The following is a 24982-nucleotide window of genomic DNA, read 5'->3' as shown; positions in this document are numbered from 1 at the left end:
CCGCCATTATAGTTTATCTTGGCAATACCCATAATTCACTGCTTCTAGTTGAAACCGCGGGAAATTCAAAAATTTTAAAACATTAAACTTGAAGTGTGATATGTGATGTTGGGAGTTTGCGGTCTTCCCTTTTTAAACCCAACACCACGTGCTGATTGGAACTATTTTATTCACCTATGAAATTTTAGCGTCAATTTTGAATTTTCTAAAGTTACTTTTTATTGGTCAACTATTCTTTTTTTAATGTAAAAGATTAATATGATTGACATATATTTTATTTAGTTATGTAAAAGCAATTAATGGATTATCAAAATCTTTACTTAATTTTACAGGATTATTTAGTGGACAATAGAAACACTTTAGGATCATTTTCCTACGGCAAATTACATACACTTTTATTCTTTAAAAAGATGACAGTTTATTTAATTTATTTCTCAACGTCACATTAAAAGCTATGATCAAAAGAACTCTAGAAATGAGATTAACTATATTATTACCAAAAAGACGAAACTATTTATTACTTAATCTTACGTCACCTATTTTGTTTCAAAACTTTAGCAATGCAATATAATTCAATTTTATTTATTTATTCGTTTATTTATCTAAGTTTACTTTATGTTACTTTCATTTTTCATCATACAATATTCCATCATTATACTAACATATGGAGAGGCAGTATTATCAGTTTTGCCAGAGACATATAGATATATTTAGTACCCCTATATGTCTCTGGTTTTGCATTTGAATTGCATATATATACTCTTCTTTTTTGTTTTAATACCGATATGGTATTTTAAGACTCTGTTGAAATCGTTTGCTATTTGCCCTTAGTATACTGACTCAATATATTATGGCCCAGTATTTATCTGGTTTGTTTCACTCTTCTCTCTACCCCAGTACATTTAAACCATGGAAATACTGTATTGACACGAACTCTTTACTACGATACCCATGCACTCGAATTCGAACTAATGAAGACAAGTTGGAGTTGTATTTGTTTTGTTTTTGTCTTTGATTTTCTTCTCGTTTTTTTTTTTTTTTTGCAGTGTATTATGACAAAACTTTCTATATGGATTAAATATAAGTTATCTACGTTCATATCCGTAGATATGGATATTTTAACACCCTGAAGTATCCAAGTACACCCTGAGGCGCAGCCGAAGGGTGTACAGGGTACTGAAGGGTGTTAAAATATCCATATCTACGGATATGAACGTAGATAACGAATTTATCCCCGGTCTTAGTCTAAATCTGGCGATTTTTAGAGAAATTCGACCACAAAGTTAAACGTGAAAGCAACGTTTTTTTCATTTTTTTAAATATCTTTTATTGAAATTTGGGAATTTGACATATTTTTAACGGGGTGTATGGTACTACCTTTGGTAGAACCCTACATGTAGACAAATATAAGACGTTTTTAAACTAGAGACAGAGAAACTGGAATGGGTCGAATTTGGCGCGCAATGTTGTGAGAGTTACATCATAAACGGTGTGACGTCAACGTGGGTCATTTGCATAGCTAGGTCAGTAGTACCATTCATTGACAATGTGGCTGCATAGTGATGCATTTACTAAAATTAGTGCAAATAATCGATATAATAAGATAAAATCGTTAGTGGATTAAATATTTAATTATACAGACATCATGGAAAATCTACAGAATTCGATATTTCATAAGGAACAACCATGGAACTAAGGAAAACGCGCGTGTTATTCCCCGATGTAATGGGTAGCAACGTCCGGGGATATGGGTTAGCAACACCCAGGGGCTATGGGTTTTGTAACGACGTGCGTTAACCAATCAGAATCCTAGAAATATACTAAGCCGGGGATAATACATTTTATTGACCTTAGATTTCTTTTGCCTCTTTAATATTGACAGAAAGAGATAGAAAAACTTGTCAATACATGTATTCAATATATATCATGGACATGCTCCAAAGTATTTATGTGAACATTTTGACTTGAATAATCATAATACCAGAAGTGCTGCACATAATAATTACTTTGTACCAAATTTTATAATGCTATACAAGACATACAAGACTGGAACAATATACCAGCCAACATAAAAAATATATCAAATAGATCTGCTTTTAAGACTGCAGTTAAAGAACAGTTAAAAATAACAGCAAGAAATATAGAAACTGGAGATTTTTTATACGATTTTTAAGAAACAATTGATCTGTCTTTTTTTTTTTGGTGAAAGTCAAATTTTAACATATAATTTGTAATATTATTTTTATATATTTTCAAACAAGGGACCCCATTGGAAATAAGCTATACTATGTAAGCTTTTATGGGATATCCCAGGCTTGTATATGTGCTTGAATTTGCCTGAATAAAACTATACTAGTATACTATACTATAATACAAGTTTCCCCTTGCTGAAAGGTTTAATCCGTTATAAATAAAAGTAAGAATGTTTAACGATCCCAAATATGTGTTTTGATATGTTTTAATATGAACTCGTAACTGGATTGTTTCGCGATCGACGCAATTAATTCATTATTGTTTAACAGATACACATAAGCCGTTACGATTCTCCGTGTATGGTTGTGTCAGAAAAATATAACCGTTTGTAAGACCGCATTAAGAAGCCTATCGTAGACATATCATCACTGGGCAAGTTGAAAAAAATATTATTATCTTTTTTAACATGTTTTTCTGACCTAGGACCGATAGATAGTATATTAGTCCCAGTCATAACATAAGATGAAATAGCAATCTATGTCAGATATAAACGAAGTGCCTATCTAATTAAAATATTTATGCTACCATTTGATTTTCATTTAGTATGTGAATGATTGCAATGATCAACATAAATTAACAAAGGACTACTAGCAGTTACTGACATGCCAGCTCCAGACCGCAATTAAACTGATCCAAAGATTATGTCGTCATCATATGAAAATCAAGCACAATTCCTCCCGTTAGGGTTTTAGTATCATGCCATCATAAATTATACGAGAACATAACCCGTGTCATGCCAACATCTGGTTTTTAGAATAAATGTGTTTATTTCCGATGCAGAGACCCTATGAGTGAGTCAATATTAATTTTAAAAAGTGCCATCTTTAATGACTTGACAACAGTATCGCAACTATATCCCTTCTGAACAAGTCTGGTTAAAGGTTGGTTAGCTTTAGGGGGTGAATGATGACATTTTTGTGCTTTCTATAGAATATTACCATAAATGATGGGATGTGAAATACCTGAACGTATAAGATGTCTGCATGTTGATTTATATTTACGAATAATGTCCTTGTACCGATGATAAAATTTAGTAAAAGTTTTGACAAGTTTATGATATCGAAAACCCTGGTGTAATAATTTTTTCAGTATAATACAGAGATTTCTTTCGTTAAAATCAAATACGTTGTTACATACAAGAGCGAATCGAACAAGTTGGGATATATAAACACCATAAGATGGTGCCAAGGGAACGTCACCATCTAAAAATGGATACATAAACAATAGGAAATGAAAAATCATCTCTTTCATCCTTAATTTTAGTATTAAGCTTCCCGTTAGAGATATAGATATCAAGATCCAGGAAAGGTCATTGTTCATTGTTAGTATTAGCTTTATTCAAAGAAAGTTCAACAGGATAAATCTCTTTAGTGTACATACTGAAGTCGTGATTATTGAGAGCCAATATACTACCCAAATATCTAAAAGTGTTATCAAAGTTTTGTATCAGATGTTGTTTCGATGGGTCTTTGGTGATTTTAGTCATAAATTGTAATTCGTAACAATACAGAATCAGGTCCGCAATAAGTCGTGCACAGTTTGTCCCCATTGGAATCCCAATAACTTGACAATATACGGTATCTCCGTAGCGAACAAAAATGTTGCCTAGTAAACATTCAAGTACAGTTATCATATCAAAGCAGGTCCAATTGACATAATTCTTTTGTTTGTTGTTACTAAAAAATGACATAAAAGAGTTTGAACATATATATATTCACATTCTGACTTTTTAAATGCCCATTTAATTAGGTATGTGTGAATTTTTCTTAGTGAGATTAAGGGGCAAAGTGGTATAAAGGGTAGAAAAAGCAAAACTTTGAACATATTCAAAAGCACTAATATGACACAATATTCTTATTACTTTTATCATGGAAGTATTATACTGACGTCAATATAATACTTCAATGCTTTTACTTTATAATTGAAAACGTTTTCCCTTGTTTTCAAAGGGTTTTTTTTCTGTATGTATTTTTATGAGTTTTCAGGTTTGTTGTTTTTCCTGTTTGAATTATTTATACCAATATCATTATTAGTTCTTTTTTTTTAAAGAAACACTTTTACTTAACAATTGAACTATGCATTAAATCAACGAAGTTGTCATGTCAGCAATTGAACATATTTTGAACAATTTTCACAGCTTGTTTTGAATCAATACTTTAAATTTTGATTTGAGGCGTCAAAAACAAGACTTTAATTATCTGACACAACGTGTTTAAAAAAAAAGATGTGACGTTTTTCGGTAATAGTTGCTTATCACAGTCCTGACATAAACAAGCCCATTAGTTAGTTTGAATGTCTTCGTTACAACAAGTTTCCATTTAGCAAAAATTGCAAATTGAAATTGTAACTTTAGAGGAAAAATAACTAAACGATACCGAATGAGTACGTTTTAGATTTTCAAAAGTTACACACACATATATATATATATATATATATATATATAAAGAGTAACATAAAAAAAAAGACGAAGAAAAGGGCTAAACAAAATATGGATACAATTGATGAGAGTGACTTTGAGGAACATGAAGAATACACAGCTATATATAGAAAATCGAGAAGAAAACACAGACGGAGAAAACATCCTGCACCAACCACGTCATCTGAGGGAACACTACAAACAAAAACATTAAGTCCGTTTATAGTGGGAGCAAAACCAAAGACGGAAAAGGTGCACAAACATGATATCAACCAACTTGTTCGTGATACTCTTGGAGAAATAGGAAAATCTTCCCCCCATTTTCAGACAGAAATTATCCTTGAAGAGAAGAGGAATCGAGTTTTTCTTGGGGAGTGTACCTACGATGAAGATTTAAGCATATTGAAAACTACACGAATTTGGAAATGTAGAAAAACTGGAAGAAATGTATGTATTATTTCATTCGTATTTCTGTGGTCGATGAAAACAAATTTTGATTAAATGAAAGAAAAAAAAACAACTATGTAATTTTGCTTGCTACTACTAACAATTTATATATGAAAATATTTATTAGTCAACAAAAGAAGCGATAATTCAATTCTTGAGTTAGTTCTTTAGACATGTTAAACATCGATTCAATTTTGTTTCTTTTTAGAGTCTTGATACATTCCGTCGTGTGGTTGAGTTTATCACGTTTGCACAGAAAATGTTCAATTGGTACGTATTTTAATAAAACCCAAACGATGTTATCCGGACTATAAAGGAACAATTGTAAAAGTAGCTATCATGTCTCATATATATTATTTTTTTTTCATTTCAATCATGTGCAAGCAAGTAAGTAAATTTATTCAAATAAGTAAGTAAGTAAGTCAGTTAATTTAATGAATTAAGTAAGTAAGTTTATTGAAATAAGTAAGTAAGTAAATTTATTGAAACATAAGTAAGTAAAAGTAAGTAAGTAAGTAAATTTATTGAAATAATGGCCATCAAACATTGGTCTATCTTCAATTACAACATGAACATATAATTACATGTAACAAACAAAATTAGCAACTGTAGACTGTGCAATACAATGAAAAACACATTATCGCTGTTACCAAAACTGAGGATATTAGACGTATATTACAGTTTTTGTAACGATAAATTGATTTGTTTCTTTACTGCACATGTATATTTAGTCTTATACAGTTTTCCTTATTTACCTCGGAAATTCCTGACCTCCAGGAAGGAGTACCAGTACGTAACATCAAAACATAAAAGTTTTTCACAACTTGTTTACGAATCCCAAATTCAGTGACTGCTATGTATAATTGTACATTTCCATTGTTGTTATTTTCAATAATAAATACTGTAACTCAGTAGCGTAGGAGTAGACTGAAAAGTGTGTTGGGGACTTTTGAAAGTGACAAGCAAAACTTGTATCGTCTAGCAGTTAGCTAGTGTTCTCTACTGTTTTCGTTTTTTATTTTAAAAAAAAACAAAAAAAAGTGTGTGTCGGGGGGGGGGGGGGGGGGGAGGGGCTCAAAAACAGTCTGCCCCAACACCCGGCCTCCTACGCCAATGCTGTTTAAACTCTCCCCAAAACAGAATCTGCATTTACAGATAGTAACGAGAGAGAAAAAACTGGTACTAAGCCTTTTTTCAAACTCTTTCCAGCGACCGGACACCAAAGCTTTCACAACAGGAAACTATACTATTTTTCTTGGATACACAGACACTCGAGAAACATGATAAAGACTCGCCAAAGTTACTATTCGATATGACTCCCTTCAAGTCTATAGGACAGGTAAAGTGACTAGATATATTAGATATAGAACAACTATTGATATACAAATGTCTTAGTATCAGAGGCATGTTTCTGTTAGTATGTCTGCAAATGAAAAGTGCAAGCGCAAGACTTGGACAACATAAAGATACATTTAAGAAGTCTACAAATAATGAGTTCACTATTGCGAATTTACCTCAACGACTGTTTATCTTTTGATACCAGTAAAGATTTTTTTCAAACATTGGGTTTTCAGTGACTGGACATTCAAAATATGAAACGTAGTATTTTTACTTAGTAGGATACTAGTATACCAAATGAGTTTTCATTGTTATTACACATTTTCAAAAATCTTCCACGAAACCTACTCAATTGTTTTATTTCAGAGAAGCTTTGTGAATTCTGTAAAAGGCGTTCTCCAAAAAGTTCCAATAAAACGATCAGAGAAAGACATATCAACGGTATGTAAAATTAAATAATTTCATACACTCCAATGAAGGCCCGAGATACCTTTATAAAGTTTAATAGTGGTCTATAATTGCAGAACCAACAATAAATGCACAGGAAGACATGCAATTAGGAGCTTACGAAAAGTTTTTATCAGATTTTCAATTTGTTACTGTGACAATTTTATCTGTAGATTTTTCGTAGTTAAGTGTTAATTACCATATTTTCTTTTCCACAGCAAAATTATGAACCCTGCAAGTGATTGATATTATCGTTATACATGTAACACAATAATTGTATTCTATTTCAGTTACTACATGTTTTACGGAATTTTGGCAAATTTTCGAGTTACCCACAACATATACAACAAGGAATTTGTCGAAAGGGATGGTATTCCAAGTAAGTATCGCCCAGTTTAAACCTGATATAAAAGCCGATGTGTTGACTGTTTTTTTTAAACATTCTGAACCTTTCTTGTCATTTTATTCCCTTCAAATCCAAATGCCATGGTAACGAATTATTACACCTCTAGGAGTACGGGAAATCCAGTTGTGCGATAGATTTTTGTAAACTTACCCTCCGTTGAAAGTGGCGTAGCATGTTTGCTAGAGCATCCACTCACTCTAGCATAACTCGTACACCTTTGTATTTTGAAGAGAAACATCCTTTTACATTCAGGCTTTGCTATAGATAGCTGTTACTGGATCGATTCATTATAAAAATGTTCTAGTTAATATACAAACTGATTTCGATAGAGAATACAATGTAATATTTGCCGCTGTATGTCCAAACATTAAAACAGTTTATATACTCCTATTTTTAATTTTGTTCCAGAAAAGATACTTACCATTTACAAAACAGAAGCGAATTATATGATAACTGATCTAAGAATTTGCCTCGCTGGGGAGTAAGATATCGTCGAGAAGTCTGGGGCCACTCAAATTTAATTATCTATTAATTTTTCTTCAAGGATTTTGCCCATTTTTTAATTCTATTTTTTTGGGAGTGGGGACTCGGTTCCCTTTAAATCCACTCATGGATAAAACAAACAAATGCAATCTTTCTTTGGACTAATTGCTGGTTAAAAATATTATTCTCTTTTTTTAATTGTACAGATTTGAAAGTAACCATGTGATAGCCAGAGAAGGCAACAAAGCTGAATTTTACTATCTGATACTATCAGGCGTCGGTAAGTCTGCCGCTTTTACTGATTTAAATAAAAACTGGCTAGAATATTGTAGGCCGACCGTGATTATGTACATACTCTTACATGTACGACCTCTTGAGCTGGTGACAATAACTTGAGCAGATATAGGTATCAAAGGGTTGTAAGCTCAAAAATTTCTGTGTGAGCCTGTAATTCAGTTTTTATCGTTGGTTTCTGATCGCCTCACATTTTTGTTTTTTTAAGTACAAATTAGGCCGTTGGTTGATATGTTTGAATTGTTTCAGTTTTTAATGCGGGGCATTTTATAGCTTCCTATATATATATGTATATACGATAATACAGGGGTTATCTAATTGTTGAAGGCTGTACAGTGCCTGATATTGTTGTTTACACCTTCGTACTTTGGTCCCCGGTGGATAGTTGTCCTCCTTGGAATTCATACGTTTCCTTACTATTATAGAAAATACTATATTGCATCAATTTCAGCTGTGTCCCGTTGTCTTGGCACTACTATAGACCCAGAAGAGAGAAGAAAACAACTAGCTGAATTTCACAGACAAGGAGATATCATCGGTGTAAGAACGATTGTTGATTATATCACACTAGTTAGTGCTCTACACTTCAAAAATAATTATGTGGTTAAAATCACTTCAACTCTTATTTGAATATGTCTGGAAACATGCAGTCAACAAAACACAAATTTAAAGTCTACACCATAAAATGTTTGTGTGTCTCTAAAGTTGTAGTAGTTTTACCAAATAGCCAAAATATTGGGAAAATGTTGAGGTTTGAAGATAGAAGTTTGACTTATATGATTTTGGTTAGCATACTTGAAAGTAGTGTGTTGCCATTCTAACTGTTGTTGTGTCTGTAGTTTTCCAAAAAGAACAAGTAACATAACAGTCAAAAATCCATTATTTATTCTTTTTAGGAGAAAGAAATTTTAACCAACTCAGGAAGAAGTGCTACATATGTATCTAAAGAGCCATTAGAAGTACTAGGTCTAGACCGAGATGTAAGTTTGCCCTTGGTATTTTAAAGAACTTGTTAAAAATAATTGGGAGTTTTGATACTGTCAACAGAAACAATACCATATTACGAGCCTTTGCTTTCAATTTTAGATATGGTGAATATGCACATTTTGTATATAAAGACGATTGTGCTTACCTTTTGATACCTATTGCAAACGATATAAATAAAAGTATATTAGTAGAGAATATCGTATTTTTTCAGATATTTTTGGACATATTTAAGTCAGCAGGAGGAGCAGAATGTATCAGTTTTCTTAGGTAAGACTATAATTAAAAACAAGTAAAACTTAAAGCATATAAGTCAGATATGTGTTTTATTACAAATTACTTGTACCTTAGTCCTTACCGAACAATACTAGCAGAGCTTTGATAGCGTAACAACAGTTAAAATGTAACAGAGAACCACTGAAGCATATTTTGAACCTATTAATAAATTCATCTTTCTCTTGTGTAAAACTTTAAGATATGTAATATGCATATATATATATGCAGAGGTTATACAGAAGAATGATGCAAACAAAGACAGTTTTTAAATAGGGTCAAAGTATGCCTTAGCTGCTTTTTCTATACAAAAACTTTCGGTGTTTCAAGTAAGAATGATCTTATTTTAGTTTTGAATCCCCAAATGCCAACTGAATCAATATATATTTGTAGAACCATACCAGATTTACAAGACTTTCCATTAGAACTGCTACAGACGCATCATTTCTCCTGCTCTACACATTTCTACAAGTAAGTATACTCTTTAATGTAACTTAAGAAAACTTTTTATTTGTTTGGTAATTCTGCATATGATAACTTTAAATCAGATCAGTTTTAAATTCATAAATATACTGATATATTCATGGACACATTCAGCTGTAATGAAACTTATATTTTTTTAAAGTCAGTATAACCAAATGAATATGTAATCGTATGTAAATTTCAGGAGAGGAGCAGTAATTGTGAAGAACAGTAATGATGCAGAATGGGTGTATGTCATTAGATCTGTGAGTAAATGTTTCCACTTCAAGAGCTTGTTGCATTGTCAGTTTCCCGTGGCTGACTGTCATGCATTACTGTCAATGAGACATTCAGTGTCTTTATGTCCACCAAAACGTCTTGTATTACTGCTAAATTAGTTTTGCAAATGCTTTGTAGAAATGGAAATTAAAGACATTGGGATAATAACACAGGCTGCACAATTCCTTTGGACCCGTAGCCCGTGTATTTTGAGTCCAAACCACAGAGTCTAATCTGTGGAGCCCAGAACACTAGCAGCCAGTGGAGCCAAGAGTCATATCAGTAAAGCCCAAAGCCCTGGTCCTATCAGTAGAGCCAATAGTCCTATCAATGGAGCACAAAGCCCTTGGCCCTATCAGTGAAAACCTGAACCCAAATATTGCTCAAAGGAGCCTTGTGACCTTATGGGTAAGGATGGAGCCAAATGATAAAATTACGATGGACCCCGGGGCCCAAAGACATAAAACACCATAACGATAGATATTTTTAATGACATTGAATTTTATCTAGTCCTATTTAAAAATTTCAAAGTGTTATTGCTTTGTTTCAGGGGTCATGTCAAGCATTCAAGGCAGTACGAACCAATGAGAACCAAGATATCAAAAAGACCACAGAGAAAAGAAAACATTCAACAACCCTACCATCTTTACGATCGAACAGCATAGGTAAATAAACTAATCAGTAAAATTGGCACAGAAATCAACTTTAATTTCATATCTGACGATTTTGGAAATTTTGAAAGCAAAAAATAACGTCTGAATGGTCAAAGTTGACATTTGTTTTTAACACTGAATACCAATTGCTCTTGAAAATAAGCAACTCTTGGTTAAATGGGAACAAGTTAAACCACGGTGCTGGCAGAACAGTTGGCAGTGGTTTAGTGGTGATTCAACACAGCAATATTTCTGCCCAACCTTTAGGGAGCAACCATTTAACTTTAGGGGGGATTATGGTTTTTTGAGTGAGTCAGACATTTTTTTTCGTGCAAAGCGAACATTTTTTTTTAGTTTTTCGATGCTATCAATCAAATTATTTTTTTCAAAATTTAACACTATAAGGCATGGGGAAAATCTGGATTCAGAATATTTTTTTTTGTCACCTGCTTGACCACAATGTTTTTTTTTCATCAAATTGGGGATCAGAATATTTTTTAAGGAAAAAAACCACAATCCTCCTTAAAGTTAAATGGTCGTTCCCTTACCATTTAAAAAATTTTGACATTTGGAAATATTTCTTAGTGTAAACTAATAGATTTGAAAGAATAGATCACAATTCTGACAGGTAAGAAAGGACCTTACTCAGTGCAATGTAAGTGTTTGTATAGACTCAATAAATATGAATTTTAGAATAAAATTTATTCAGTCTGTAGAAGTATAAAACAAGTAGGAGAATCTTGTTTCCATATATAAATGTATGCAATGTTTAACAAGTGCATGTGTACCAAATTTTATATGCTGTACAACTTCATTTTTTACTTATTTCAGATTCCCTCAAAAGCAGATCATCAGAAGAAAACAAGTCATCAAACAGGGTAACTGTTGTATATCAGATTAAAGTATATAATCAGATTTTCTTTCTACATGGCAAAATATGTGTCCCTACAGTTTTCAGTAGTTTTAGTTTATTTGATTTTGGAAAACAACATAATGAAAAGTGTATAACAAGCATGGAACTAGAACTTTTGAAATGATTGAAGAATTTTACTATCAATTTCAGGAGCCAAATAATCTTAGCATACCTGTTCCTTTGTACAGAAAATTTAACTGTTAAAAAAAGTACCTTTTCATTGTAAAATTTAATAAATATAATCTATCTCAAATACTAGTGATTGTAAAGTATGCTCATTAAAATAGATCCATCTACCATAATAACAAATTATTTTACTTAATTTGTTCCATTAGCATTTCAATCCTAGGAGAGTTCTTTATTCTAAATTTAACCCTATAGCATTAACAATTGTCATATATTTTCAGGCCAAAACTTTGAATAAGAAACCCTCAAAAACACAACTGCCAACAATTAATAAAGCCAAGAATTCACTTGTATCACAAAGTTATGAAGACAACTTCAATACAATTAAAGAGGTAAGAAAATGCAGTTAAAAATATGTGTGTACTTCTTACGATCATGCTCTAAGGGCAACAGGGGTGTAGACATATGACCATTGCTTAGTGGTCTTCATTGGCTGTGTGGCATTTATAAATAATCTGTCATGATAAGACTGATTGGAGAGGTTAAGGCACATATTTGAATATTGCCATGTTCTCTTCATATTAAAGAAACAAGAAAAGTGTCTCTGGTAAGGGTTACCAAAGTAACCTAGTGTAAGCAATCTTGATTGTCCAACCTACTTGTTGTCTACCAATCTTAAAGATTCTACTGAAAGTATTAATTATTTTCTCAATTTGAATAAGCATAAATTCATATATTTGCCACTGGACATCAAGAATAGCAATTAACTAATCTTTATAACATTATAGAACTTTAAGAAGTAAATTGGAAACTTATACAAACTATTATTTTGCAGTGAATAATACTACAATATTTCATTAAATTTGTTATGAAAGTAGCCAAAGAACTTACAGAATTTGTTAAACATATTACACACATTGATGTATATTTCAGGAACATTGTAAGTTGGTTGTTGCTTCCTATTATGTATTTTGTCTATATTGAATATCAAAAACGCTAGTCCTTCTTTAAATGTCTCTGCTTGTTAAATGACATCTTTTAAATTCCATATAATAATTAAGAAATAATTCATGGGGGCTTGAATATATCGTGATTTTACCACGGGTTGGCCCTTTATGACAAATATTTGACCCTGAGCGTTAGGGGTAAAATATCGGCATAAAGGGACAACCCGTGGTAAAATCACAATATATTCAAGACCCCAAGAATTATTTCAATTCTAATAGGACAAATACTGCAACTGTTTTGGATCTGAGCGCTCTAGGTGAAGGCATTTTTTGCCGTTTCCATAAATAAACGCACTATTAAATTGACGTTAAAGAACTGAGCAAACTGAATAAGTGACATGCTTAAACTATTTACAATAACATATTTAGATAGGTTTGGATGAATCTAAATGATAATTGTACTTATATGTCTTATATGTTACAAAATATTGCTTATATAACACATTTTAGCATCGTTTGTTTACGTTTCCTTGTTGTGATGATTATCGGTCTCACAAGCGTGTATTTTCCTGTATAATGCTTAAATTCTTACGTCTTCGTTCTATGACGTCGGGTAGCTCATTCATAAAAAAAACATATGACGCGGGAGTAAGATCGGAACAGCCCAAACAATATATTCCTATTTTACCACGGGTGTGTACTCAAAGCGTTTGAAGAACGTCATGTTAGAATGACTATTAATAGTTTTGTGTATCAATCTCATTGTTCATCTAACACCTCTTTTCATTCATGTCCAGTCTGTAATTAAATTCCCAATCTAGGTCACACAGCTAACTTGCATCACTGAATTGAGACATGTAACCATGCTTTATTTTGATATTTTTTAAAAAGACAGTGCATATGCAATTCTTGGCAGTAACATAACCAAAATTTTTTTGTTTTTGTTTCAGGCACCAAAGAAATCAGTAAAGAAAACAAAGAAAGACACACAAACATCAATAGATAATCCAGTTCACTATGCCAAAATAGATCTAGTGACAGAAAGGGAATGCTTTGTAAGTAAAGATCTAGGTTACACGAATGCTGTTAAAAGTTGAACATTAAGTGTTCCCTCTAAAAAAACATAACAGATTTAATCAATACTTAAATTGAAACTAAGTCCTGATGTTACAGGAAACTTCATTGATTCTTAAGTTGTAGTATATAAAAGAAAAACTAACCTTAATATTAAGTCTAAAAAAAAACTTAGGCCAGTGAATCTAAATTAACATTGAAGATGATGGATTCAGTTTAACGTCAAGTGGCAACTTTTGCAAAATTTTGCATTGATAATGACTTCAAATCTGTATATCAGGGAATCTTATGAATTTATGAAACTGCACATATAACTTTTTACTTCTTTCATTGTTGTCTGCTTAACATAATGTGGCATAAATTTCTTACATAAAAATATCAAGTACTGAACTACTGGTATCAACTTAAATACAGTTTTTTTTCCTCATAAGATATGTTCATTTAAGTAGAATCCTTTGACAGATTGTTATGTAGGAGTTATTTAATTCAGTGGTTGTAACAAGAAATATGTATTTTTTGAAAACTTAAATTAATGAAATGTCCGTGAATTTATATGATGTATACCAATGTTTCATATTTTTGTTAGTGTAAAAAGGATCTGCATGCCCTTTCTTCACTATGCAACAGAAGCCATAGATCTAAAGCTAAGTTAAAGGATTATAATATTATTTGTCATTATATTGTAGGGTCTGCAGTCTCTTCTTTTTGATGATATGCCAAGTTTAAGTCTAGTAAGTATAATTTTCTCATAGGTATATAAAGGTTTTAAATTTTCTCTTGTTGTTTACTTTAAATATCGAAGTGCTATATTCCTATGTGCTTTTAATTTATGATGAATTAACATTCTGTTGTTTGATTTTCCGTTTAAAGGTTTACACCAAGGAGACAAAATAGACAGATGTCTACACAATAATGTCAAGCTTTAAATTGTATAGAGTTGAATTGGTCATCTCTTAATTTTTAAGACTCTGATTGTTGTTTGCAAGTCAGGATTCTACTCCTTGCGGATTTTCTGAAGCACAATTGCCAGAGGACGTATGTACATACTGAAAGTTTTCAGTAGGCTTTCAATATATATTTCCTTCAAACTGTTATTTATGGAACTGTCTGTAGCACTTATTTTGTTGTATATTTTTTGTAGGTCAGTAATGGTGCAGAATGTGTCCTCATTTCGAAACAATTCCTTAAGGAAAACATGGATACAGAAACTAAGAGAAGATTACAATCAAAGGTAAATTGTTCATGGTAACATACTGACCAATATCTAGTATACTGATGAGAATGTAGGTGGATGTTTCAACTGATTGGGACTTTCCTAACATTGGTTTTATGTCAATCAATCAAAATTGATTAATGATTGCTTAACATAATATCAAGCATTAAAGAACAACTGTTAAAGGATAGAGTTGAAACCCACTCGAATGAGTTAGAACAGTTGAATGGTCAACTTGAACCTCCCTCCAGGACTGAAGTTTTATTAGGAATATTCTCTGATTACACAGCTAAAATAACTAAAACAAGTGTTCATTTAATGTTCTGACAACAACCCTAGTTCCTGGTGGTTTGATTTTCTCAAAATATAAACATCAATTCAAATTAAATTTGATAACGTTTAAAAAGATATGGAAATTCAAAAATAAAAGAACCTTAGTGAGAGCGCTCACATACCCCACGTCCCCACATTGTCACTGGAGAAATAAAATAACTGTAAGAAAAAAAAATTGTATAAGAAAATAAAATGCTTCGCTGGGCGCAGCTTGATACGACCGCAGAGGTCGAACCCTGAACAGTTGGGGCAAGTATGGACACAACATTCAAGCTTGATACAGCTCTGAATTTGGATTGTGATTAAATATTTGACACAGCATAGGTTTCTGACACAGAGAGAAAGTGGTCTTAGAACTTCAATTTTTTTAATTTACCTATTATGGTCCAATGTCCAAAATCAAAATACATGGTTAGATTCAGCATATCAAAGAACCCCATATATTCAATTTTTGTTGAAATCAAACAAAGTTTAATTTTGGACCCCAACTTGGACCAACTTGAAAACTGGTCCCATAATCAAAAATCTAAACACATGTTTAGATTCAGCAGATCAAAGTACCCCAAGAATTCAATTTTTTTTTAAATCAAACTAAGTTTAATTTTGGACCCTTTGGACTTTAATGTAGACCAATTTAAAAAACGGGACCCAAAATTAAAAATCTAAAAACACGGTTAGATTTGGCATATCAAAGAACCCCAATAATTCAATTTTTGATGAAATCAAACAAAGTTTAATTTTGGACCCTTTTGACATCAATATGAACCAATTTGATAGCGGGCCCACAAATAAAAAATCTAAATACATGGTAAGATTCAGCATATCAAAGAACCCCATATATTCAATTTTTGTTGAAATCAAACAAAGTTTAATTTTGGACCCCAATTTGGACCAACTTGAAAACTGGGCCAAAAATCTAAAATCTAAATACATGTTTAGATTCAGCATATCAAAGAATCCCATATATTCAATTTTTGTTGAAATCAAACAAAGTTTAATTTTGGACCCCAACTTGGACCAACTTGAAAACTGGGCCCATAATCAAAAATCTAAACACATGTTTAGATTCAGCATATCAAAGAACCCCAAAAATTCAATTTTTGTTAAAATCAAACTTAGTTTAATTTTGGACCCTTTGGACCTTAATGTAGACCAATTTAAAAAACGGGACCCAAAATTAAAAATCTAAATACACGGTTAGATTTGGCATATCAAAGAACCCCAATAATTAAATTTTTGATGAAATCAAACAAAGTTTAATTTTGGACCCTTTTGACCTCAATATGAACCAATTTAATAGCGGGCCCACAAATAAAAAATCTAAATACATGGTAAGATTCAGCATATCAAAGAACCCCATATATTCAATTTTTGTTGAAATCAAACAAAGTTTAATTTTGGACCCCAATTTGGACCAACTTGAAAACTGGGCCAAAAATCTAAAATCTAAATACATGTTAAGATTCAGCATATCAAAGAACCCCATATATTCAATTTTTGTTGAAATCAAACAAAGTTTAATTTTGGACCCCAACTTGGACCAACTTGAAAACTGGGCCCATAATCAAAAATCTAAACACATGTTTAGATTCAGCATATCAAAGAACCCCAAGAATTCAATTTTTGTTAAAATCAAACTAAGTTTAATTTTGGACCCTTTGGACCTTAATGTAGACCAATTTAAAAAACGGGACCCAAAATTAAAAATCTAAATACACGGTTAGATTTGGCATATCAAAGAACCCCAATAATTCAATTTTTGATGAAATCAAACAAAGTTTAATTTTGGACCCTTTTGACCTCAATATGAACCAATTTGATAGCGGGGTCCACAAATAAAAAATCTAAATATATGGTTAGATTTAGCATATCAAAGAACCCCATATATTCAATTTTTGTTGAAATCAAACAAAGTTTAATTTTGGACCCCAATTTGGACCAACTTGAAAACTGGGCCAAAAATCAAAAATCTCAATAAATGTTTAGATTCAGCATATCAAAGAACCCCATATATTCAATTTTTGTTAAAATCAAACAAAGTTTAATTTTGGACCCTTTGGACCTTAATGTAGACCAATTTGAAAACTGGACCCAAAATTAAAAATCTAAATACACGGTTAGATTCGGCATAACAAATTAATAAATGTGGTCAAAGATTTTACAAATCTAATGCGCCATACTGGTCTTCCTTTATAAATATGCATTTCTTTAAACATAATTTAAAAGCAGTGTAAGGGAAGTAACCAAAACGTTGTATTTGGATTACCTCCCTTACACTGTTTTAAATTATCTTAATTGTTCATTAACCATTACTTTATACATAATTTAAAAGCAGTGTAAGGGAGATAATTTCAATGATGTATTTGATTTATCTCCCTTACACTGCTTTAAATTATGTTTTGAACTAAAGTATTTGTCCATTAATGAGGACAACCTTGTTTTTCCCCGTTTTTTGCCCCTAATTCTTAAACGGTTTGAGCAATAACCCCCCAAAGCAAATCCTAACCATCCCTTTGTGGTTTGGAAACTTGTAGTATAATTTCAGAGAGATCCATACACCGTTCCACAGTTATTGTCTGGAAACTAGAAAATGCTTATTTTTGGCCCCTTTTTGGCCCCTAATTCCTTAACTGTTGGTACCATAACCCCCACAATCAATCCCCACCTTCCTTTTGTGGTATTGAACCTTATGGTAAAATTTCATAGAGATCCATTCACTTAAACTAAAGTTAGAGTGCGAAAACTAATGCGTCTTCGGACGACGACGCCAACGTCATACCAATATACGACCACAAAATTTTTTTTGCGGTCGTATAAAAACGGGACCCAAAATTAAAAATCTAAATACACGGTTAGATTTGGCATATCAAAGAACCCCAATAATTCAATTTTTGATGAAATCAAACAAAGTTTAATTTTGGACCCTTTTGACCTCAATATGAACCAATTTGATAGCGGGCCCACAAATAAAAAATCTAAATACATGGTAAGATTCAGCATATCAAAGAACCCCATATATTCAATTTTTGTTGAAATCAAACAAAGTTTAATTTTGGACCCCAATTTGGACCAACTTGAAAACTGGGCCAAAAATCTAAAATCTAAATACATGTTTAGATTCAGCATATCAAAGAACCCCATATATTCAATTTTTGTTGAAATCAAACAAAGTTTTATTTTGGACCCCAACTTGGACCAACTTGAAAACTGGGCCCATAATCAAAAATCTAAACACATGTTTAGATTCAGCATATCAAAGAACCCCAAGAATTCAATTTTTGTTAAAATCAAACTAAGTTTAATTTTGGACCCTTTGGACCTTAATGTAGACCAATTTAAAAAACGGGACCCAAAATTAAAAATCTAAAAACACGGTTAGATTTGGCATATCAAAGAACCCCAATAATTCAATTTTTGATGAAATCAAACAAAGTTTAATTTTGGACCCTTTTGACATCAATATGAACCAATTTGATAGCGGGCCCACAAATAAAAAATCTAAATACATGGTAAGATTCAGCATATCAAAGAACCCCATATATTCAATTTTTGTTGAAATCAAACAAAGTTTAATTTTGGACCCCAATTTGGACCAACTTGAAAACTGGGCCAAAAATCTAAAATCTAAATACATGTTTAGATTCAGCATATCAAAGAATCCCATATATTCAATTTTTGTTGAAATCAAACAAAGTTTAATTTTGGACCCCAACTTGGACCAACTTGAAAACTGGGCCCATAATCAAAAATCTAAACACATGTTTAGATTCAGCATATCAAAGAACCCCAAAAATTCAATTTTTGTTAAAATCAAACTAAGTTTAATTTTGGACCCTTTGGACCTTAATGTAGACCAATTTAAAAAACGGGACCCAAAATTAAAAATCTAAATACACGGTTAGATTTGGCATATCAAAGAACCCCAATAATTCAATTTTTGATGAAATCAAACAAAGTTTAATTTTGGACCCTTTTGACCTCAATATGAACCAATTTGATAGCGGGGTCCACAAATAAAAAATCTAAATATATGGTTAGATTTAGCATATCAAAGAACCCCATATATTCAATTTTTGTTGAAATCAAACAAAGTTTAATTTTGGACCCCAATTTGGACCAACTTGAAAACTGGGCCAAAAATCTAAAATCTAAATACATGTTTAGATTCAGCATATCAAAGAACCCCATATATTCAATTTTTGTTGAAATCAAACAAAGTTTAACTTTGGACCCCAACTTGGACCAACTTGAAAACTGGGCCCATAATCAAAAATCTAAACACATGTTTAGATTCAGCATATCAAAGAACCCCAAGAATTCAATTTTTGTTAAAATCAAACTAAGTTTAATTTTGGACCCTTTGGACCTTAATGTAGACCAATTTAAAAAACGGGACCCAAAATTAAAAATCTAAATACACGGTTAGATTTGGCATATCAAAGAACCCCAATAATTCAATTTTTGATGAAATCAAACAAAGTTTAATTTTGGACCCTTTTGACCTCAATATGAACCAATTTGATAGCGGGGTCCACAAATAAAAAATCTAAATATATGGTTAGATTTAGCATATCAAAGAACCCCATATATTCAATTTTTGTTGAAATCAAACAAAGTTTAATTTTGGACCCCAATTTGGACCAACTTGAAAACTGGGCCAAAAATCAAAAATCTAAATAAATGTTTAGATTCAGCATATCAAAGAACCCCATATATTCAATTTTTGTTAAAATCAAACAAAGTTTAATTTTGGACCCTTTGGACCTTAATGTAGACCAATTTGAAAACTGGACCCAAAATTAAAAATCTAAATACACGGTTAGATTCGGCATAACAAATTAATAAATGTGGTCAAAGATTTTACAAATCTAATGCGCCATACTGGTCTTCCTTTATAAATATGCATTTCTTTAAACATAATTTAAAAGCAGTGTAAGGGAAGTAACCAAAACGTTGTATTTGGATTACCTCCCTTACACTGTTTTAAATTATCTTAATTGTTCATTAACCATTACTTTATACATAATTTAAAAGCAGTGTAAGGGAGATAATTTCAATGATGTATTTGATTTATCTCCCTTACACTGCTTTAAATTATGTTTTGAACTAAAGTATTTGTCCATTAATGAGGACAACCTTGTTTTTCCCCGTTTTTTGCCCCTAATTCTTAAACGGTTTGAGCAATAACCCCCCAAAGCAAATCCTAACCATCCCTTTGTGGTTTGGAAACTTGTAGTATAATTTCAGAGAGATCCATACACCGTTCCACAGTTATTGTCTGGAAACTAGAAAATGTTTATTTTTGGCCCCTTTTTGGCCCCTAATTCCTTAACTGTTGGTACCATAACCCCCACAATCAATCCCCACCTTCCTTTTGTGGTATTGAACCTTATGGTAAAATTTCATAGAGATCCATTCACTTAAACTAAAGTTAGAGTGTGAAAACTAATGCGTCTTCGGACGACGACGCCGGACGACGACGACGACGACGACGCCAACGTCATACCAATATACGACCACAAAATTTTTTTTGCGGTCGTATAAAAACGGGACCCAAAATTAAAAATCTAAATACACGGTTAGATTTGGCATATCAAAGAACCCCAATAATTCAATTTTTGATAAAATCAAACAAAGTTTAATTTTGGACCCTTTTGACCTCAATATGAACCAATTTGATAGCGGGCCCACAAATAAAAAATCTAAATACATGGTAAGATTCAGCATATCAAAGAACCCCATATATTCAATTTTTGTTGAAATCAAACAAAGTTTAATTTTGGACCCCAATTTGGACCAACTTGAAAACTGGGCCAAAAATCTAAAATCTAAATACATGTTTAGATTCAGCATATCAAAGAACCCCATATATTCAATTTTTGTTGAAATCAAACAAAGTTTTATTTTGGACCCCAACTTGGACCAACTTGAAAACTGGGCCCATAATCAAAAATCTAAACACATGTTTAGATTCAGCATATCAAAGAACCCCAAGAATTCAATTTTTGTTAAAATCAAACTAAGTTTAATTTTGGACCCTTTGGACCTTAATGTAGACCAATTTAAAAAACCGGACCCAAAATTAAAAATCTAAATACACGGTTAGATTTGGCATATCAAAGAACCCCAATAATTCAATTTTTGATGAAATCAAACAAAGTTTAATTTTGGACCCTTTTGACGTCAATATGTACCAATTTGATAGCGGGGTCCACAAATAAAAAATCTAAATACATGGTTAGATTCAGCATATCAAAGAACCCCATATATTCAATTTTTGTTGACATCAAACAAAGTTTAATTTTGGACCCCAATTTGGACCAACTTGAAAACTGGGCCAAAAATCAAAAATCTAAATACATGTTTAGATTCAGCATATCAAAGAACCCCATATATTCAATTTTTGTTAAAATCAAACAAAGTTTAATTTTGGACCCTTTGGACCTTAATGTAGACCAATTTAAAAACTGCACCCAAAATTAAAAATCTAAACACACGGTTAGATTCGGCATAACAAATAAATAAATTCGGTCAAAGATTTTACAAATAGTGCTAACTTAATCTATTTTATAATAGAATTTAAAATATAGTGTCAAATCTTTCATATGGATTTTTTTGTAAAAAAAAAAGATGCAACATTTGCAGATATTTTTACTGGTCTTCCTATATAAATATGCATTTCTTTAAACATAATTTAAAAGCAGTGTAAGGGAAGTAACCAAAACGTTGTATTTGGATTACCTCCCTTACACTGTTTTAAATTATCTTAATTGTTCATTAACCATTACTTTATACATAATTTAAAAGCAGTGTAAGGGAGATAATTTCAATGATGTATTTGATTTATCTCCCTTACACTGCTTTAAATTATGTTTTGTACTAAAGTATTTGTCCATTAATGAGGACAACCTTTTTTGCCCCTAATTCTTAAACGGTTTGAGCAATAACCCCCCAAAGCAAATCCTAACCATCCCTTTGTGGTATGGAAACTTGTAGTATAATTTCAGAGAGATCCATACACCGTTCCACAGTTATTGTCTGGAAACTAGAAAATGCTTATTTTTGGCCCCTTTTTGGCCCCAATTCCTTAACTGTTGGTACCACAACCCCCAAAATCAATCCCCACCTTCCTTTTGTGGTATTGAACCTTATGGTAAAATTTCATAGAGATCCATTCACTTAAACTAAAATTAGAGTGCGAAAACTAATGCGTCTTCGGACGACGACGCCGGACGACGACGACGCCGACGTCATACCAATATACGACCACAAAAATTTTTTTGCGGTCGTATAAAAAGATTGAATCATAATTTCCTGTCGATATGCACATCTTCCTAGTATGTCCTTATTATCTACACAGTTTCATGAAAATCTGTTGTGTGGTTTCAGAGAAGTTGCGATGACAAACTGTGGCAGAGGTATATTGAAGCAAATAAGTGCAAAGGGGCGTAACTCCTAGAAAAAAAATTGAATCATAATTTCCTGTCGATATGCACATCTACGTAGTATGTCCTTATTATCTGAAAAGGTTTCATGAAATTCTATTGTGTGGTTTGAGAGGAGTTGCGATGACAATAGGTTGCAGTAGTATATTGGGCAAATAAGTTCAAAGGGGCGTAACTCCTGGAAAAAAAAATTGAATCGTAATTTCCTGTCGATATGCACATCTACGTAGTATGCCCTTATTATCTACAAAGTTTCATGAAATTTTGTTGTGTGGTTTCAGAGGAGTTGAGATGACAAACTGTTGCAGCAGTACATGAAGTAAATAAGTTCAAAGGGGCATAACTCCTAGAAAAAAAATTGAATCATAATTTCCTGTCGATATGCACATCTACCTAGTATGTCCTTATTATCTACAAAGTTTCATGAAATTCTGTTGTGTGGTTTCAGAGAATTTGCGATGACAAACTGTTGCAGAGGTATATTGAAGCAAATAAGTTAAAACGGGCGTAACTCCTAGAAACAAAATTGAATCGTAATTTCCTGTCGATATGCACATCTACGTAGTATGTCCTTATTATCTGAAAAGGTTTCATGAAATTCTATTGTGTGGTTTGAGAGGAGTTGCGATGACAAAAGGTTGCAGTAATATATTGGGCAAATAAGTTCAAAGGGGCACAACTCCTGGAAAAAAAATCGAATCGTAATTTCCTGTCGATATGCACATCTACCTAGTATGTCCTTATTATCTACAAAGTTTCATGAAATTTTGTTGTGTGGTTTCAGAGGAGTTGAGATGACAAACTGTTGCAGTAGTACATTAAAGTAAATAAGTTCAAAAGGGGGTAACTCCTAGAATAAAAAATAGATCGTAATTTCCTGTCGATATGCACAACTACATAGTACGTCCTTATTATCTAAAAAAGGTTTCGTGAAATTCTGTTATGTGGTTTGAGAGGAGTTGCGATGACAAGAAACAGGACTGACGGACTGTCGGACGGACAGACAGACGGACAGGTCAAAAACATTATACCCTCCGCAACTCGTTGCGTGGGGTATAATAACCTAATGAATCACTGTATAAAGTACATTTTAATGAAAAACAGACAAACCATATATCATGTATAAAGAGAACATTTTTAAGAGAGAGAAAAAAACAAGACATTTTTAAATAACACAAAAACTAGTTCTAAAATGATGTGTTTTTTTTTCAACAGATAGCACCATATCCAAATTTAGTACAGATAAGGAATGCTTTAGATGACAAACTTGCCTGGAAGTCATACAGAGATCAAGTTTTATTTGACACAATAAGATAACAGCACTGAACTGACCTAGTTAAATGACACAAGTTTGTGGTTCTATTAAGATATGATTTTGTGGTTGTATGTACATTAATTTGTTAATTTTATCAATGTTTTTGTTTTGAATGATTAATATACATATTAAAGAATTTTTTATACAGCGTTTTGTTTTTTTGTGTAGAAATTAAAATAAACACATTAAATTAAAGAACAACTGTTAATAAAAGAAAAATGTGTTCATGGGACACAGATGTCCACTGCTTGTAAATATACAGCAAATTCATAGATTTTCCCATTTAGGGAATGACTTTAATATTTGTTCTGTCTATGAAGAAATAACATCAAAAATGTGGTGCACCCTGAATAACCTGTGTAGCCCATTATTTAAAAGTGTGCACATTTTTTTTAATTTTATTTCGAATAGACAGAAAAAATATTATAGTCATTCCTTATAATTTAATTCTAAATTCCATTTTTAAGGAGTAAATCGTTAATGATTTCACGATCACATGACAAAACTATGTCTATGATCTGATAGACAAAAACCTTCAGCCAATCAGAAGACGTGTTACATCCAAAATTAAATTATTTGTAAAGGAACATATCTAGTCAACAGTGAAAACGACTCCACCCATATTCGAACTCAATCTGTGTTTGGTGGTAATAAGCATTGTGTACAAGTTTCATAACATTTGGTTGCGGTAAACTAAAGTTAGAATGTGGAAACAGCAAATTTAGCAATTTTTCCATTTATAAAGGGATATAACTGGAGAGTGTTGGAAGTGACACCAACCAAATTCGAACTTGATATGTGTTTGGTGGTAAAAAGCATTGTGTACAAGTTTAACAACATTTGGTTGTGACAATCTTGAGTTAGAGAATGGAAACTAATTT

At 32.1% G+C, this 24982-nt stretch overlaps 1 protein-coding gene across 1 annotated transcript; it reads left to right on the top strand.

The window, feature by feature from the left end:
- The first annotated feature begins 4741 nt into the window (after nt 1-4741).
- On the top strand, nt 4742-24249 carry LOC127737089 (uncharacterized). The gene is made up of 18 exons (XM_052247623.1): nt 4742-4921; nt 5325-5386; nt 6326-6460; nt 6826-6895; nt 7192-7280; nt 7997-8070; nt 8536-8624; nt 8981-9064; nt 9283-9338; nt 9735-9812; nt 10009-10069; nt 10633-10747; nt 11567-11613; nt 12056-12166; nt 13672-13776; nt 14482-14526; nt 14937-15026; nt 24002-24249. Exons 1-18 carry the CDS (start codon nt 4742-4744, stop codon nt 24101-24103), a joined length of 1593 nt encoding a protein of 530 aa, XP_052103583.1. The 3' UTR covers nt 24104-24249.
- Nucleotides 24250-24982: the final 733 nt, after the last annotated feature.

Source organism: Mytilus californianus, unplaced genomic scaffold (assembly GCF_021869535.1).
Source record: "Mytilus californianus isolate M0D057914Y unplaced genomic scaffold, xbMytCali1.0.p SCAF_4, whole genome shotgun sequence".
NCBI classification, from domain to species: Eukaryota; Metazoa; Mollusca; class Bivalvia; order Mytilida; family Mytilidae; genus Mytilus; species Mytilus californianus.
The sequence above is the reverse complement of the archived record's forward strand: the minus strand, read 5'-3'. Positions and strand labels throughout refer to the sequence as shown.